General features: G+C 29.3%; 1 protein-coding gene across 1 annotated transcript; it reads left to right on the plus strand.

Annotated features, from left to right (window-relative positions):
- The first annotated feature begins 2154 nt into the window (after nt 1-2154).
- Nucleotides 2155-19398, plus strand: LOC140439108 (trypsin 5G1-like). Its single transcript, XM_072528803.1, has 6 exons — nt 2155-2271; nt 2776-2938; nt 6333-6459; nt 9516-9635; nt 12995-13141; nt 19079-19398. The coding sequence occupies exons 1-6, from the start codon at nt 2199-2201 to the stop codon at nt 19223-19225; spliced, it is 777 nt and encodes a 258-aa protein (XP_072384904.1). The 5' UTR covers nt 2155-2198; the 3' UTR covers nt 19226-19398.
- Nucleotides 19399-19735: the final 337 nt, after the last annotated feature.

Below are 19735 nucleotides of genomic sequence, written 5' to 3' on the forward strand. Positions count from 1 at the left end.
TACTCACAATCAATTTAATTTTACTACCAAAACGACTGGTTTCGCTTTCTACACTTTGCAAAGCATCTTCAGGTCAAACGGTACAAAGTAAATTAAATGCTGAAATTATAAAAAGTTCATATTAGGGTGCTGTCTTATAAAGATAAAGATAAAAAATTACAGTAATTATGCCAATATTACATGTTTGTGTTTATTAATATGAATAAAATTGATTAAGCAGACAAAGTAAAAACCCACAAATTGGTAAGAGATAATCTATTGAATTGTAATAAATTAGTAAAAAACAAAATACTACTTACTTTCCGATACAAGAATTATTAGTTAATGATTCGGGAAACATAGTTCAAGCTATTCTGTATTGCTGATGATGGGTGATCTTTAGTTTTTATTGTAACTTTTTGATAATTAGCGGAAGTTTCTTGAGGGGAGAGATGTTAACAATTGAAATAGGAATAATATATATATGTGATTGTTTGTTAAATGAAAGTGATGTTTTATATTACTTAAATTATTAAAAGTTATCTATAGTTATTCAAGAGATATATTTTAGAAATGTGTGTTAATTTATTGAAATATTTTACAATAAAATTACGTTTGTATGGCAAAGAATGAAATTAGATGTGCAATTTTGTGGGTGTGCAATTTCTTTAACTTGTAATTATCAAATTTTTGATAAAGTGATTTTGATTTCTGTTTTGGCAGAAAATTGTGTCAGATATGTTAAAATTATTAAAACCAAAACAATTAAGCCACTACATCACTTTGTAGGAGAGGAATTGGTAAAATTGAGTTATTTTGTTGTCTACTAGAGTTTGAAGAGGTAAATTTGACAAGCTAATGTAAGTTAAAGTGTGACAGTTCTTCTTCTATTTCTTAGTGTTGTAACTAAAGTTAACTAGTTTTTTAAACAAACAGACATTACTGAAATAGTAATTAAACATTTAAATGGAAATTGTAAGCTAATATGTATAATGTTGGCATACTTTTAACAATCACTAAATGAATTAAATTTAAATGTGACAATCAAAATAATTGAAATAATTTCTTATATAAGATAATTTAAGGAGTCAGAATTACAAAACAAACTTAGGTAAGTATTTGGTAACAAAATATTGATCCATGTAATAAATATACAAATTTTTTTTGAAAAACTTATGCTTGAATGAGCCATCTGTAATGGTACGTGTAAAAATTTTTTATTTTAGTTCTAATATTTTAATGTGGAAACTAGAGATATATAGTAGATAAATTGTTGATAGCAAATTAATCAACAAATTCCAGAAATTAACTGAGTTATTACAAAATAATAAGACAGCACCATAATATGGACTTTTTATAATTTCAGCATTTAATTTACTTTGTACCGTTGACCTGAAGATGCTTTGCAAAGTGTAGAAAGCGAAACCGGACGTTTTGGTAGTACAATTAAATTGATTGTGAGTAAGTCTTATTTTATTTCTTTTACTCATTTAAAATGGACTCACACTAGCAACACATTCATGATTTGAATAATAGAACAATACAGAATAATAGTACTAGAAGAAATATGTCAAGTCAGTCAGAAAAAAGTCTCGTATGTACTAGATCGTTTGATAAGTTTGTAACAGTACTTAAAAGTCTTAATTAGCGCCAAAAATTAAAAAACAATACTTATCCGAATATGTAACGTAAAATACTCTAGAACCTCACTGATCAAATGCAGTTTTCATTGATGTTAATTATTGAAATTTAGTGCAAGCTATTAGAAGTTGGGTAAAAACCTTAAAAACTCAGGTATACAAGACTTCAGGTATAAAATTGGTCACTGGAGGTTGAAAAATATGGTCCTGGGGTCCCAAAAGGAACCCACGTCGTTGCTTAAGAGTAAGTAGAAGTTAAAATGTAGAAGTTATGATAGACCTGTTTGTATTTGATTTTATTTGAACTATATTTTTATGACACTTTTTACAAAAAAATAAGTACGAAATCATGGCCCGCATGACTAGGTTATAAAATGGTAAACGTATGTGTCTATTTAGTATTATCTTTAATTTGTTTCTATTTTCATGAAATTTCTTGCAAAAATAGTCACGAAATCATGTCTTCCACGTGAAATTTTTAATCACTAAAGATATGTGGCTACTATATAAGTGACTGGATATGTTTGTTGTATTTACTTATTTTTTTTGGACTAATTTGACAAATCCACTAAATTTGCTATGAATAGTTTAAAATGGAATATTGTACTGTTGGTTTGTGTTTTAGTGCTCAAAAACAATATCGCTAGTGCAGGTAAATATATTATTAATAATAGGTATGTATACAGTATTCACCAAAATAAAGAGTATTAAAAGTCGACATTGCATTTATTTTTTAGTTTACATAACTTATATATTCAAAATTGTGCACCATGACTGCGCAAATATGAACAATTTTGCAGATGATCTAACATATTTAAACCAAGTGATTGCTGCAGTTATTAAAAATAGTTTATAATATTTTGTCGCAGTGCTCCAATATTTGCTAGAGCAACTTCTAACTTAAATACTGCTTCCTTTAGCGTGCAATTTTACTATTTGTCTGTCCATTAACCAGTGCAAGTGGAAATAATACTTTACTACAAACAATTTTTTTAGCTACAGTTAAAATTTTCATGACGGTTTTAAATAAATATCTTATATACATCGAAATATATTATTCGTACGATAAACTACACCTATTTTAAATATATTATCATACCCCTATTTGAAATTGTATGCAACTATTCAACTTACTCTAGATTTTTGACACTTCTAGGTAAAAATCTGCGAATAATAGGAGGAACAAAGGCAAAAATAGAGGACCACCCATGGATGGTTTCTTTTTTGAATGCTTCTGAGTATCATATGTGCGGTGGATCTCTTATAAATGACGACACTGTTGTCAGCGCTGCACATTGTTTTGTGGACGACCATATAAAGTAAGTTTTTTAAGGCTAAGAATGAACTTAAATGTATAATTCAGCTTATATACAGTGATGAGTGTCTTACAACCCGGCAAAATAGCGGAAAGGATAGAAGACAGATTAAGTTGTGAGACAGTACGAGATAAAGCTAGTTCTTAGACGATTCTATTTGACTTTAGTCATAATTATACGGATGACCTCGAAAATATTTTATTTTAATAATTTCTGATGTTAGAATAAATGATTGAATAAATTAAGATATTATAGTAAAAAACATTAATTAGTAGCGATTTTAAATTATAAATCTTTAAGTTTATTAAATAATAAAAATAACTCAACTGAAATATTTGACTAAGCTAACGGTAGGTATGTTCGGTCCGAAAACAATTATTGTATGTGGAATTGGTGTAATTGGTAGAGACGTGGTCTATTGACAAGAAGATTGGGGTTCAATTCACACGAAGAATAAAATTTTTGTTTTACTCAATAAAAAAATAGAAAATATTTTTTTTATTTTTGTAGAATTTTTACTTATTTAAACATTCTTTCAACGTTCTTTTAATTTTGAAGAATTTTTACTTTATTTTCGAAAGTACGACGATACTGTTTTTTCAATAAGATATTTATGTTTAACTAACACTTCTAATACTAGTAACGACTGACATAAATGTTTAGTGATTTAAAGCAAAACGATTTCTGCATAATTTCAAATTATTAAAAAAAAAAGAAAACCACATGTGGGTTTTGAACTCTAATTGTCTGCTACGTCTGTGTCGCAGTGTCGAATTCTTACCACTAATCCACGAAGGATTGATAATTATTCCGTGACAAGAGTGTATGAAACTCCTCAAATCATAGTAGAAATTATTCTTGGTTAATAATTTAAAACTTTAGATTAAATAATCACTAATAATTAAATTATTTTATTCACATTTTTGCTTTATTGTGGTCAATCAGTTTTTACTTTATGCGAAATTAAAAAATGAAAATACGTCACACATACGACGTTACACATAATAATTATGACCTAGGTGATTTAGCTCGAAGCTAACGTCTAAAGGTGTGAGACTATCGATAGCGGTAATGTAGTGTAATGTAAATTATAGGTTTGTATTGATTATTTCTCACCTCTACGAGTTTCATCTCTTTTTATTTCACAAGGTAACTGTGTTTTCTATCTCTTACGTTAAAAAGCCGGGTGGTAAGACACTCATCACTGTATATATATATATATATATATATATATATATATATATATATATATATATATATATATATATATATATATATATGTATATATATATATATATATATATATATATATATATATATACAGTGATGAGTTCGACCGTTATTTGATGGAAATTCAAATCAATAATAGGAAAACAGATTCTACATAAGCACTTCACCTAGATCATAATCATTCTTTTAATGACGAATTTCAAATTATTCACTTAAAAAATAAATGCCTTAATTAAGCTAAATTTATTAGAATCTATGGAAATTAACATATTAAAAAACACAGACATAATTCTGAATGATCAACTTGAGACAAACAGTTCTCCCCTCCTCAACCTATTTCGTTAAAGACTTAATTGTAAACACATCCAAAAATAAATCACTTAAGAAAAGCACTCTACCGAAACAGCTCTAGTGATAAAATATTATAATAAATTTTGTGGAAAAGTTTTTAGTGTTTACTGTTTTATTTTAATTTAAAGGTATAATCCAGCTTAATATATTATATATATATATATATATATATATATAATATATATTAAGCTGGATTATACCTTTAAATTCAGGTAACTTTAGCTTTCTAAATTAGTTGTTGCAATGCGTTGATACGTTAGTTGTTGCCTCTGCAATTTAGGGTCAATTGCTCTTACAGTTTCTCTTTATTATGACGAACAATTAGACAGCACTACCTATTTACAGTTGCACTTTAATTTATTAAGGGCTCTAGTTTGGCTTTTCTTAAAGAACGTCTGGCTGGGCCACAGAAGTAGGTTATTAAATTGGAGAAGTTTGCGAAGTAGGTTATTACGAAATGCTCCTGTCATTGCGATCTTTTAGAAGTGTACTTTATAAGCTAATTATCAATCTAGCTTTACTTAAAGTTATATTGGATGCTCCTCGTGTTCCAGTTAGTGTTCGTTTTATTTGATTTTTAGCTTTTTTTAAGCCTCTCTTAATCTTAAGGTAAAAAGAAACTTGTTTGGCTTTGTAAACCTTTAGCCCCTAAAGTAGTAAACCGTAAGTTCCTAAAGTGCTTCCTAAGCATGGTTTCGACCTCTATAAAAATTACGTCATATACAGCTCAACAAAAGATGCCTCTCGTCAGCATACCGGAAGTGCGCGGCAGTTTTATTAATTAGATACACGGTAGTGTACACGTTAAACAGCACCAGCGGTAGCACTCCATTCTACACTAGGCCCTTCTTCTGGTTTGGTCAGCGGCTTTTATTAAAATATAATACGTTGCGATATATGTCTACGAACGCCACGTCTCTAATTAATTTGCCTTGGTAGCCATGTTCATTTTTACAGTAAAGTGTAGGTCTTGATTAGTACAGTTATTTCCCGGTCTGAATCTAGCCTATTGTGAAAACAATAAACATTTATATAATTATATTAAGTAAAAGGTGTATTAGGTAAAGGTCGAAAGCAATCGTAAATATAAATTTCTGTCTATTTGGTCGTCATCAGTATAGAGTTAATTAACGCGATGAAATATACAGAAGCCAAGTGACCAATTGTGGAAGTACTGTCAAAAGTCCCTGCATTCCAGCCTGGTGACTCTTCAACAAAGCTACGGAGAAAGCTACAGCTACCTGAGGAAAGGATCACTCGGGAACAATATTTCCAATTGTACCAATAATGTGAAAACGTTTTAAAAATAAAAAATTATGTTAATTAATGCGAAACATAAATGGGGAAAAAGTCATTGGCAAAACTCGCAACTCAGTAGAAAAGAAAGATCTAACAGTATTCCCACAATTGGTCACATGGCTTCTGTAGATACTTTCCCAAGTGAATTTGCTCCTTTTCTAACTTGGCTGTACCGTACTAATGACGGTCAAAAATTTGTTTTTACGGTTACCTTTTGCCTTCATCCATTTTCTTTTATACTGAGTTACGAGTTTAAATAATCATTTTTTCCTTATCTATGTTATACTAGCCTCTCTCTTCACTTATGTAGCGCAATCTTCCGTAGCTATGTTAGTTGTAGCTCTACAAGAACTTGTAGAACTGTAGGATCTTCTGACATTATTGCCACAATTGGTAACACTGCTCCTGAGTGATACTTTCCTCAGGCAGCTGTAGCTTGCTCCGTGGTTGTGTTGGAGTTATCAAGTCTTGTTTTATTTTATTTTAATTAAGGTTTTAATTTATTACATATTTTTAGGTACGCCGTAGTTGGGGTTTCTGATCTGAGACATGAAAAAACTTTATTATCGTTTAAAGAGCCTAAACTGCATGAGAAATACGACCGCCTAAGAATTAATTTCGATAATGATATAGCAATTATTAAGGTTGGTAGTCCTAAAAATAATACAATATAACTTGTCTGAACTTTTATAATTTTCACTTTTTATTATTTACCTATATTTTATATTTTTTTTTTTAAATTGACTACTGTATTTTTTAGTTTCTTTTTTTCCTGATCTATTTTCTTGTTGCTTTTTGTTTTGAGTCGGTATGTTTCCAATTCCAAATCGTGTTTTCTTCAGAAATATCATAAAAATTTTTAAAATAATACTTTACATTTTTTGTGATGTATGGTATACAGCCCACTACTAGAAATTAACTTTTCCTTGTAGATTTTACGATTTATTTCATTTATTATTCTACAATATTGTTATTTTTTTAATTATGTATAAAAAGATCAATGAGTGTCGTACATTATTTGATTTTATTATACAAATATATATATATATATATATATATATATATATATATATATATATATAGCAAAACTGGTAGGATTATCGACCGAAACGTAAATAACAATTTATTGATTTATTGTAGTGGTGTATCGGGTATGCCGTCTGTTATTTGAAAAAAACTTCTTTCCCTTTTTTCTTTTATTTCTTTATATTTCGCTGATTTTTTGTCAGCTTCATCAGGAGACAACTAAAATATGGTTAATATTTGTATAAATAAAAGGTGAGAATAAACAATGATACGCGAAATTTCTGTGTTCTTATTGAGTTACCGACTGATTGTACTTGGTGTAAATTTTAAGGACAAAAATTTTTTTACTTTATTTCTTTAAAACACGCAACATCAACTTTAATTGAAAAAAAAAACTTAAAAACTACTGATTATCTGCATCAAAGTCTTCCAAATCGGGGTCCAGCAAGTCTATAGTGGGCAAATTTCGGTAAAAAATATAAAAAACTTCATCGATGAGCGGCAAAAATCAAGTTGGTCTTTATTTTTTTCCTTACTAATTGGCAGAAGCTTGTCTGTGATTTGGGGCAATGTGCTTGGTACAACGCGTTTTCCTCTTCTTCGGAAATTAACAATTTTAAAAGGATTCGAGACGTCTAAACTATGTTTATATTTCACTATGCCAATTTTACTATTATACTGGAACCACTGCACTGACTGCCACGGAAACTTTTCTACATCGGTGTTGACTTTTTTAATGATTAGTGCTCTTTTTACTAGACTGCTAAAATTCATGAAATCTTGCTTTATTACCACTACTTTGAACGGTTTCTTCCTCTTGCAGGATATTACCATCTGATAAAAGGCATAAGGATGATTGATCTTAATGTGTGTCCCATTCTTTTCTTAGTGACTTGCTGGTTCTTATTTTGGCCTCCGCAAGTATCTGAGTAGAAAGTTACCTCTTTCACATCATGAAGTTTTAACAAAAGGCGGTAAATACAAGACGCTATCTGATTGCCACCTCTATTAGGCGTTAATGCCTCTTACATGAAACATGGAACTGCATTTATTGCTAAATCTTGAACGGTTTGGTTAAACGTCCACAGTTGACGCTTTAAAGACAATGTTTGCTGTTAAAAGGGGGTTGAAAGGCACTGCTGAAGATCAAAAGTATATGCTCTTTTTTTAGTGTCTGAAGTTATGCTAAAACCTAATTTAACCTAACCTCCTTATCCACCTGTTTCGCCTTGTATCATTGTCTGTGAGCTTATCGTGTTTAACCCTCTCTTGTCTCAAATTATCTTTCTCCTCTTCTTTCTTAAGAATCTTTAATTTTGTTTCGAAAATATCACATTTAGAAAAAAAATCTAGTTTGGGTTTTTTAAATGCAAGGTTTAGACTGTACAAGAAGCAGTTCTTGTACAACGTTAATGAGCCAGAATAGCATTTACTAATATGAGAACCTTGCTAAGCAACAGGAGTCCTAACTTAACGCTTCGATATCGCTTTCTAAAATGTAGAAACCTGGACCATAAAGGCCAATGTGATGAACCGATTGGAGGCCTGTAAAATGTAAGTATTTAGAAGACTACTTAACATTTCCTGAACAGATTACACAACAAATGTCGAAATATTAAATCGAATGGCAGCGAATTTGCAGAGATTTGCTGCCAATAATATAAAGAAGAAAATCTGCTTATCTGGGTCATATATTTCGAAATTCTAAGTACCAGTTCTTAAAGCTTATTATGGAAGGAAAGATAGAAGGAAAACGGGGCATCGGAAGAAAGAAATACTCATGGCTTGAAAACATAAGAGATTTAGTGACTTTAGAGCCACACAAGGTCGAGAGGAGTATGCAGAATTGTCGCCAACATCCACTAATTGGATAGTGCACCATAAGAAGAAGAAGGTAATGAGACGGGTTTGTCTACTGTTTTTTTGTACATGTCATACATTTTAGCAATAGATAAGTCACTAGACAAGTACTTCTTAGATGTCCCATTTCTGCAATAGTGGCTTTCATATTTAGGAAATGATAAATGTGATCTTTGACTAGTCTTGAATATCTAGTAACTCCCCATTCGAGTGTTAAACCAACTACTATTTTGTCATGTTGATAAACAGGTAATTGAAGGTATCGAAAAACATAAAGCAAAATGCAACATGCCCAAGTCGAAATACCGGTTCTGATACCAAATAAATCGTCAAATCAAATATTCACGAGCTCCTACCAAGCAAGCTCTTGCAAATTTGAATTACTCATTGATTCACCTGACTGAATTAAAAAAGAACTATTTTAAGATTGAGATATCTTGTTTTTACGAAAATTTTACTTATCCACTTCTTCACGGATGGTACAGATTTAACATAGGAATGTTAGGAATATTTCTTTCCAGTTTCTATTAAAAACCTACCTTCATGTAGACTGTTAATGCCAGTACAGCAACTGTGGGCAGGTTTAAAGTCCAACTGTTCTATTGCTAGACAATAAAATGAATGTTAATAATATAATTTAATATAATTTTATGTAAATTGATCTATTGGCGTTTTAATCTGTAATAAGTATTCGTTTTATTCTTTTTTCCTCAGTTATGGTAAGTTCTTTTTGACTTTGGTTTAATTTTTATTTCACTTAAGAAAAAATTAGAATTTTATTATACAAATTATTTAAAAAATATATTAATTTTAGTTAAAAAAGAAAGTTGTATTTTCGCCCAAGATTCAACCTATTCGTTTACCAAAACACGATCTTCACGTACCAAATGAAACACCAGTTATTACTGCGGGCTGGGGACGTACTGATCCAATGGTAAATATATTAATGTATTCATGTAAAAAAATTGAATATCTACATATATATATATATATATATATATATATATATATATATATATATATATATATATATATTATATATATATATATATATATATATATATATATATATATATATATATATATATAAAAAATGTGCACTCGTAAGTGAAAGGGATATTTTCGGTCAATTTGGAGATTAAAAAAGAAAAGAGTTGTGCTACTTTATCTTTTTATTGAATACGTTTCGCCCACTGTTCAATGGGCATCGTCAGTTCATCTAAAAGAATGGTATTAGCGATACATCTAATATAAAAAACAATAAGTAAACGATCTTACCTTTAAAAGATCTGTAGCATTAAGATATTAGTATGGTGAAGACACATCAAAAATTAATTTACTAAATAAAACAGCAAAAAACACAGAATGCCGGAAGATTCCCAATTTAAGTAATTTTATATTAATTAGTTTTATAATTTAACTTTTAAAAACATTGATGGATTCTAAAATTTATCAAAAAAAAATTTAATTGTCAATTTTGGAATGTTATATTAACAACGGCAAGGCTAGGGATCTTGACTGTCATGATCATATCATGCAAAATAAAGTATTTGAAAGTTCGAATGTCAGAACTGACAATCAGATGGTGAGATTGAAGGAAAAGTTTTTTAGATGCCAACATAAATGTTATGATATAATAAAAGAAGTTGAAGAAGAAACCAATAATTTAAAAGTAGAATACGAAAGAATCAATTTTGTAGTATTAGTGCATGGTAAATTTGGCTTAAGTTGCTGATATCAGTTCTCTTATTTAATGCATTAGGTTGTTTTAAAATATGACACATCTCCATAAACTGTCTCTTATTAAGGTTACGTTCTCTACAGAGAATTCTAACACCATCAAAATTCACAGTATGTTTGGTGTTGATTGCATGTTCTGCAAGGGCACAAGTATGTTTAGAAAGTTTAATGTCACTACGATGTGAAGTAAGGCGTCCTTTAAGGGAACGGCCAGTTTGACCAATATAACATGCATCACATTCAGAACAGGGTATGTGATAGACTACATTCACTTGTTCCAAAAAGGAAAGAGGTGTTTTAATTTTAGAAAACAAGTTCCTGACAGTCTTTGAATTATTGATAGCAATCTTAACCGGGATATTGTTCTGTTTGTACAATTTAATAAGCTTTTCAGTAACATATGGGAAATAGGGTAGTGAAGAGTAATGGGTGGTGGAAGTTGCAATGTTAGGAGAAAGTAGAGTATTGTTGTTCATAATATTATTAGAAATCATTCTAAGTTGATCGCCATTAGGTAAATGCCCATTGAACAGTGGGCGAAACGTATTCAATAAAAAGATAAAGTAGCACAACTCTTTTCTTTTTTAATCTCCAAATTGACCGAAAATATCCCTTTCACTTACGAGTGCACATTTTTTATATTAAATTAAACGGTCATATTCCTTAAAGATATATATATATATATATATATATATATATATATATATATATATATATATATATATATGTATATATATATGTATATATATATATGTATATATATATATATATATATATATATGTATATATATTTATATGTATATATATATATATATATTTATACAATGATCTATATATTTTAATATAGATCATTTAAAACGGTTTCGATGAAAACTTTTAAATCATTTTATTGCATTTATTTTCTGGATAAACTTCGCCTGAGTTGTCTGATGGGTGAATTGAGTAGCTCATCGGATGACACTGCCGGTCCCAAGCCCGGATAACGGAGGAGGGTCCCCAAGGTGAGGTTAGCCACCTACCTAGGGTAAAGAATCCATACTGGCTCACAGAACTGAAGGCTCGGATACAGGACGGAACTATCAGATGACGACACGCTCTATGACAACAGAAAAACGAATTGATAAACGAAAACCTCAACACCTCATCACACGAATCGCGTGCTGGAACATAACGTCGTGGAACGGAAGAGATCAAGAAGAGGAAATGAAGAAACACAATATTGACATCTGCGCAATCTCCGAAACAAAGAAAAAACGCTAAGAAATATCAAAATACGGAGAGTTTACACTGATATACAGCGGAAAAGCTAAACAAGAAAGAGCACATTCAGGAGTTGGAATTTTACTGCACGAAAAATACACGAAAAGCATGGAAGAAGCACATATGCCCCAGACATATCTAAGCCCACAGCAGAAACTGAAAATTTCTATCAGCAACTACAAAACACCGTAGATAAAATAAATGCTAAACACAAAATTATCGTATTCGGGGATTTTAATGCACAGATCGAAAACTGTGTCATACCAGGTATAAAACAAAAGTACACCGAAGAAATAATTAATGAAAACGGCGAAGCACTACTAGACTTTGGAGCTAGAAATGAAATGAGAATCAATACCACATACTTTCCTCATAAAGACCAACACTAATATACACTTTTACAATAACACATAAATACACTTTTAACAATAATCGAGGCCAACGATCAATGATAGATTTTATGATCACAAATCGAGTGATAACACCGTCACAAGTACTTGATGTCAGAGTTCTAACATCTGCTCACCTGGGGACCAATCACAACTTTTTTTTATGCAAGATGCTACTAGAACGTCCGCAACGAAACAGAAAACCCCCAATGCTCATCGAAAAACACAATATAGAGTCGCTAACAACAAAGAGTACAAAACTCCTTTATGAGAACAGGATTACCAGCAAACTAAAAGAGATCGAGTTCCAACCAGAATGGGGAGTAGAAAATACTTGGCAAAAAATCAGGAATTGCATCATCCAAGCAGCACAAGAAGCAATTGGAAAGCGCAAAATTAACACGAGGGCAATAAACCACACCAAACCGTGGTTTTGTCAAGAGGTAGATTATTAGCGTAAGAGGATGTGGTACAATCATGTAAGATAAATGGATGAGAATAGACTCCCAAAACTTGCCCTAGAAAACAACCCGCCCGGTTCAAGACTTCCCGGAAGACCACCTAAAAGATGGAGGGATAAATGGGCAGCTTCAGAATTAAATAGATCAAAAGATCTCCAAGAAGAAGAAAAAGAAGATATAATATATATATATATATATATATATATATATATATATATATATATATATATATATATATATTTATATATATATATATATATATATTTATATATATATATATATTTATATATATATATATATATATATTTATATATATATATATATTTATATATATATATATATATATATATATATATATATACAATGGTCTATATTTTAACATAGATCATTTAAAACGGTTTCGATTAAAAGTTTTAAATCATTTTATTGCGTTTATTTTCTAGATACCGATAGGGTCCGATGATTTATTGGAAGTCAAAATTAATATCGTTGACTGGCAAACTTGTAAAAAACGTCTTTCACATATAAGCAAAGTTACAGAGAGAATGATATGTGCAGGAAATCTAAATGGGGGACAAGACTCGTGCCAGGTAATAAGTTAATTTATTAAAACCTATATTAATCCAGTCGTCAGAGATTTGACTCCTAAAAATCATACGAATAAGCTGAATTTTGCTGAAAATATTAATTTTCGGATCCCAAAAAAGATACAAAAAAGTTAACCACTTTAACCTCTGGGCTTCTTCCCAAAAATCCCCTCGTAGTGGATAAAAACGTAAAAAATAGATTTACCAAGAATATGTAAGCAGTAGAAAAAATATTTTAAATCAAAAATAAAGCTGAGATAATTTTGAACAAAAATGTTTATTATTTTTACACTTTTTACGTAGAACGAATCGTTCTCTCAGAAACAACGCTTGAAGCGACCGACGATAATGAATGTCAGTTCCGCGTGCGAAATTAATGTTTATGTAATGTGCGAAAAATCATTAAATAAAATTTGTATCAACTTGACGGTAAAAAAATCGATATCTTTTGATCAGAGTGTCCTATCAACAAAAATCAAAATGCGTTTTAAAGGTGAAGAGAGTAGCTTTTGTATGTAATGTTTATATTTTGTCACAAATGAAGTCAGATTATATAAACTTGTTCAATATATAAACTTTTCACGATTTTTTCCATTTTTACGATTCTCATGAGATCAATAAAATTTATTACTTTTATTGACCGGTCGTAGTGAAATTTTCACTATTTATGTTTTTCCAAGATGGTGTTGGGTGTTATTTATAGCTGAAGTAAAATTTGTAACGATAAGACTACCAAAGAGAATTGAAGTACTATTATAAAAATAATACCTCAATCAACCATGAGAGCTTATCGTCCATGTCTTGCTTAGCTCAGTATCTCAAGTGTGAGTTCGTTTGTCTTAAACTAGGGATTGAACCTGAACTCTTAGCAGATGACAAATTTTTACTAAACATATTTATTAAAAAGAATAAAAAAAAACAAACAATAATTCACCCTGCTAAAGCTTAACAATAGTTATTGATACTTATTACTTCAATGGGCTGCTTGTGTGTTGTAGATGTTAGGTCCTCCAACGGTCAATAAATTTCCATAATTTGTTAAGAATTTAGGTTAGGTCCTCCAATGGTTAATAAATTTTCATAATTTGATTAATCCAGCCAATAAAGTCGAATGTGGTCAATAAATTTTCAAATTGGTCAATAAAATTGGAATGTTCTTAATAAACCCAATAAACCCAATAAACTAAAAATACAACAATTTGCATTAGACACATCAAAAGTAGTTTAACTTCCTTGCCATTTTACAAAATTACAATGAAACAAATAGCAGATGGCAAGGATAAAATGAAATAGAATTATTATTACACTTAGTTAAATTCTGTTAAGATTTCTACTGCACAAAATTAAGAAAAAATCATAATCAATTCAAGAAGCGAGGTTTCGAAAGAAGAAAGGTTATGAATATCGGAAACGTTGTCAGAATTATAGAATAAAGATTACGATGAAAGTACTTACCCCAAGAGAATTTTGGAGGCCATAAAACGAGGCTTATAATAATTTTTGCCTTCTTTTATAAATTTCAAAAAGAGGCAAAAACTTATATTCCCACTACGTTAGAAAAGTTGACTGACAGAAACTAAGTGGGAGATTGAAATGAAGTTAGCACAGATGACATAGGACGTAAGCCTATCATAGAAATACCTTTTGTCAACATGGAACAAAATATCTAGTCTACCGGACAGAAATAGAGAGGGCGAATATTTATTCTACTGGACAGAAAAAGAAAGAAAAGAAAGACAGAGGGAGACAGAGAAAAATAGAGGGCGCCAACTACTTTTTAAATAAAAAATAGTAAAAAGAGAAATGAAGTTAAAGTAATTAATAAAGAAAATAATTATTTAAATATAAATTAATAGAGATGTGACGTTTATAACGTTACAAGTTCTTTTAAAAAACTTACTAGTGTAATTACAAAAGTGCAGTTTGAAACTTTTTAGATCGTTTGAAATGTAAAAATTTAAATTCGGTATTTTTAAACATATTTCAAATGCCTCACATTTGTTGCCAAAATATCTCACATTGTTTATTTTAGGCGAAATACAAAAATTGTATAGGAAAGCTGCACTGTTTACCTTTAAAACGCATCTGATTTTTGTGGATAGGACACTCGAATCAAAATCGATCGATGACAAAATCCCCGATCGCTTTAATCGTTGTTTCTGAGAGAACGGTTTATTCTACGTAAAAAATGTTAATTAACGTTTAAATTTATCTCAGCTACATTTTTTATTTAAAACATTTTTTTCTATAGCGTACAGATTCTTGGTAAATCGTTTTTTTTTTCGTTTTCCTTCCTCCCTGTGATGGTTTCTATTGGACAGTCCGGGGGTAAAAGTGGTAAACTTTTTGCATTTTTTTCAGCGTCCTTAATTTGACATTTTTAACAAAATTCAGATGGTTCGTATGATTTTTAGGGGTGCAGTGGCTTTTTCGTCTCTGACGACTGGAGTATATAATATTTAAGTATATATTTTCCTTTTCTGCTTAATTTAGTATATAAATATATAATACTTTAGTATTTCAAATAGGTATACAAAATCCATTCCCTTTAAGATTGTGATAGAAAATAGATTTTCTATAGGTTTGTAATTTTGTACACGCGCTACATTTTTTACATTTTTCTTAAATATTAAAGCAGTTCTACTGAGTCGAAGACTATAATCTTTTGTCAACCCAGCTGGCCAATATGGCATGGTAGAGCTTAAATACCCCTCCATGAAATATCTAATATATAAAACATGTACCCCGAGAAAGTACAGAAAAATCCTAATATGGCAATAAAATAGCATAAAAAGAGTGTAATATATTTAGTAAAAGACGACGAAAATGAAAACAATATTTAGTATCGAAAGTTAACAATAATTGCTAAATCGAAAGCCATACTTTAAATACAAATTAAGATTTGGAAATCGAAGAAAAGTTAAATATAACGTGTTGTTAAAATTATGGTTTGTACCGATTAGAAATACTGAGAATTAATTGCACCACCCATCAACACGTTGAAATTAACATAAAATGGAGGCTTATTTCCAGCGATGTAATTAACACCAAATTGGAAGGTGATAAGGGAGTTCTTTAAGATATAAAAAAATTCAATAATGTCTACCGGAATATTGTCAAATGTCACACAAATTTAATTTTGCACGATGGTATAAGTTTGGTTTAAGTTTGCTTGTAATTGTAGGACAGTAGGTATATGGATAACATTAAAGAATTTTAATATGAAATTATGTGAAATGTAGTTACTAGTAAATTCTTGGATAAAAATGTTTCTGGATTTTTCTTAATTTTTTGTATGTCAAAAAAAGTTCTTTTATCGCATAGAATAAAATCTATTCACCTTAGTAGGATCTTTTAGTCAAAGTTGTTTAGAAATCTCATAGGCATATTCAAAGAGCTTTATTAAGAATTGTGAGAACTTGAGTTATATTAATGCTGAATTAAAAGGTACAGCCGCGTCGTCTAGCTGTGATTTTATGATAGTTTTGTATATTGTTATTGTTTATTGCTGTTTTTACCATAATTATACGTGCTAAATGCTAAAAGAGTTGATTGTAATTTCTTCTCTTGGATCTTATCTGGATAAGCATCGTGTTTAATTACATCTTTTTATATAAAACTTCATATAAATTTTTTATTATTACTATTTTCATTGGATGATGGAGGAAATGGTTTTTATTAGTAATGGAATATTAGCCGTATAAAAACTAAGCCACAGTATATATATATATATATATATATATATATATATATATATATATATATATATATATATATATATATATATTATATATATATATATATATATATATATATATATATATATATATATCAATAAAAAGAAGTGAAATGATACATACTTTAAGGTTTTAACGTGAAAAATTTGAAAAAAGGTTGCATTTTATTGAAATCGTTCACAAAACTTCAAAATTGTGGTCCTCAAAATTGTTCGGCTTTGAACTAGTGAGAGCACAGGAGGGGGAAGGAGCTTTTAACTTTATCTCTGTGCCTTGTTTATAGATTTTGACGTTTCTTTTTTTAATTTGTATGTACCTCCTACTTGCGTACATTACGAATATTAATTATTTAAATAATTAGATTGTTAAATAAACCATCTAATTTGTTTAAACAATTTTTTTTTTAGTTTTTATTTTTTTAGGAATATTTGAGGTAATTTTTAATGTAAAAAATAAGTATTTATGAATAATATATACTTCTTTAATAAACTTTGTAAATATTTTATTTATAATAGATTTTATGAAAAAAAAAACAAATTATTCCATTCAGTTCTTTCTACTTTAAACTACTTACTAATATTTCTTAAAAAAAAAAATACAAAGAAAAATTAAAGATTTTCCTCAATGGAAAAATCATCGCAATAAAAAAATTTTTATGGCAACCTTATTAATTATTATTATTTATTTTTTTTGGTACTTTTTAAATAAATTATAAAAAATATATTTTTTGCTTCAAAATAACTTTCTTTTAATATTTTGAATTATTCTAAGACGTTATTCTTGTATTTTTATTTTGTAAAATACTTACTTTAAACTTAAAATGCAAATAAACAATTAATATTGTCGAAAAAGGCAGAATTTAACGTTGGAGGTCATTTTTCAATAGGTTATATATCGAATTTAAAAAACAAAAAATATAAGATGAAAGTTTACAAAATAGGTTCAAAATGCTCAAGTCTGTTTTGATTTGAGTTTATTCATGAACAAATTAATATACCGTTGTGTTTCGGGATATATAGATTTGACTTCAAAACACATTGTATATTGTTTACTCCTAAGCTGAATCTTATATTAATCGAAAGAATAAATATTATGCTACACCGTTACAGTAAAAGGTTAACCCAAATTTTACCACGGGAAGCTGTTTATTTATAACAATTTTTCAACAAATAAAAAATTTCATTTGTGTTTGAACTATTTATTCTTTTTTTATACAAGTTATTAAACAAGTACCCATGGTATACTTTGGGCAAACTTTTTACTGTAATATTGCAGAACAAAACCTCTACCATTTTTTTTTGGCAATCCTATGAGCATTCAAAGTAGAAGATCATGGGATAAACTAATTAACGTATCTCAGCAACAAATTAAGCGATCTAGGCCTACTACGGCTCATTCGATTCGTAGTTTTATAGCCTTGTATGTAATATATTTGAAATAAAACAAGCAATTTTGCAATAGATATTACGTTATTTAATTTTGACCTTCATTCGTCATTTTTGCAATAATAAATAAATTAAATTGAACGTATACCATCTCAAATTGAAGGTCCTTTAGAGTACTTTCATAAACTATACAGAAATTACCCATTACAACACTTACTTTGAGCAAAAAATGAAAAAAAAACTTAAAAAATACGTATTTTGCACCTATAAACACTCATAAATAAACAATTACCAAAAATTTTTAATTGAATGAACTGGGGGATTGCTCCTGAGGTTGCCTTTTGTAACCTAAGTAATTATGACTTTGCTTTAACTTGGTTCCGTCCATATAATATAGATAAATACTTATTCTTATATTATTGTTTTGATAGAACTATCTACGTATTGAATGTTGACTTTTTATTTCAGTAACTTAATCAAAAATATACCGAGGATCTATTTTGCATAATATTTCCCACATAATGAACTTCAATTATTGTTTTAAATGAACTTGAATGTATTTTCGATTTGTGTTGTAGAATTTTTAACTATTAATTAGCTACTTTTAAAACTGGGCGATGGGCATTCTGATTTGGAATTCGAGATATCTAAATAAACGTACCTTTAACTGAAATTTTGATTAGTTCCCATCAAAGATAGTAAATAATTTTGTTTTAGATACGTTTTTGCTGTTTATTTTATTTTCAACGTATACAGATTTTCTTCTACCTTAACGACCACTATAAGAATGTACTACCAAGTATTTTTAATTGTTACAGGGTGATTCGGGAGGACCACTGGAGTTAAACGGTACATTAATTGGTGTCGTATCCTGGGGAAACATCTGTGGAACACCCGGTTATGCTGGAGTTTATACCAAAGTATCAGATTTTGTAACATGGATAAACAAGAAGATTGAAGTTTAATTGCTACAGAAACATCTTTTTCACCTATTACTTCATTTGTCGCAAAATAACTCTTTATAAAATATTTATACTTTTTGTGGAAGCAATTTCAATTAAAACATTTTAAACAATTATAACAAACTAACTTTAATAAACAAAAAATTTTTATCTAAAAATATTTGAATAAAAAGATGCTGCATATATAATGTTTTACTGTATATTCCTCATTATATGTGTATGTCTTTCGACAAAAGTTATATTGATCATTGCTGACTTAGTTGATTGGTACTGTGTGGTATGATATTAAATTCAAACTTTTCACGTCTGAATCAGAATCAAACTATATAAGAGATAACAGTTATTTCAGTATCTATACTTCGATGGGATACATCATTTTCAGGATGATAGGAGTCTGATTCCCCATAAGATATATCACTATCAAAATATTCATCGCTGTCTACTTCCTCATAAAGTTTCAAAAGACGTTTATCTTCTTTTGGATTCATTGCTTGTTTCACAAATAAACACCCT

This window comes from Diabrotica undecimpunctata, chromosome 1, assembly GCF_040954645.1.
Source record: "Diabrotica undecimpunctata isolate CICGRU chromosome 1, icDiaUnde3, whole genome shotgun sequence".
NCBI classification, from domain to species: Eukaryota; Metazoa; Arthropoda; class Insecta; order Coleoptera; family Chrysomelidae; genus Diabrotica; species Diabrotica undecimpunctata.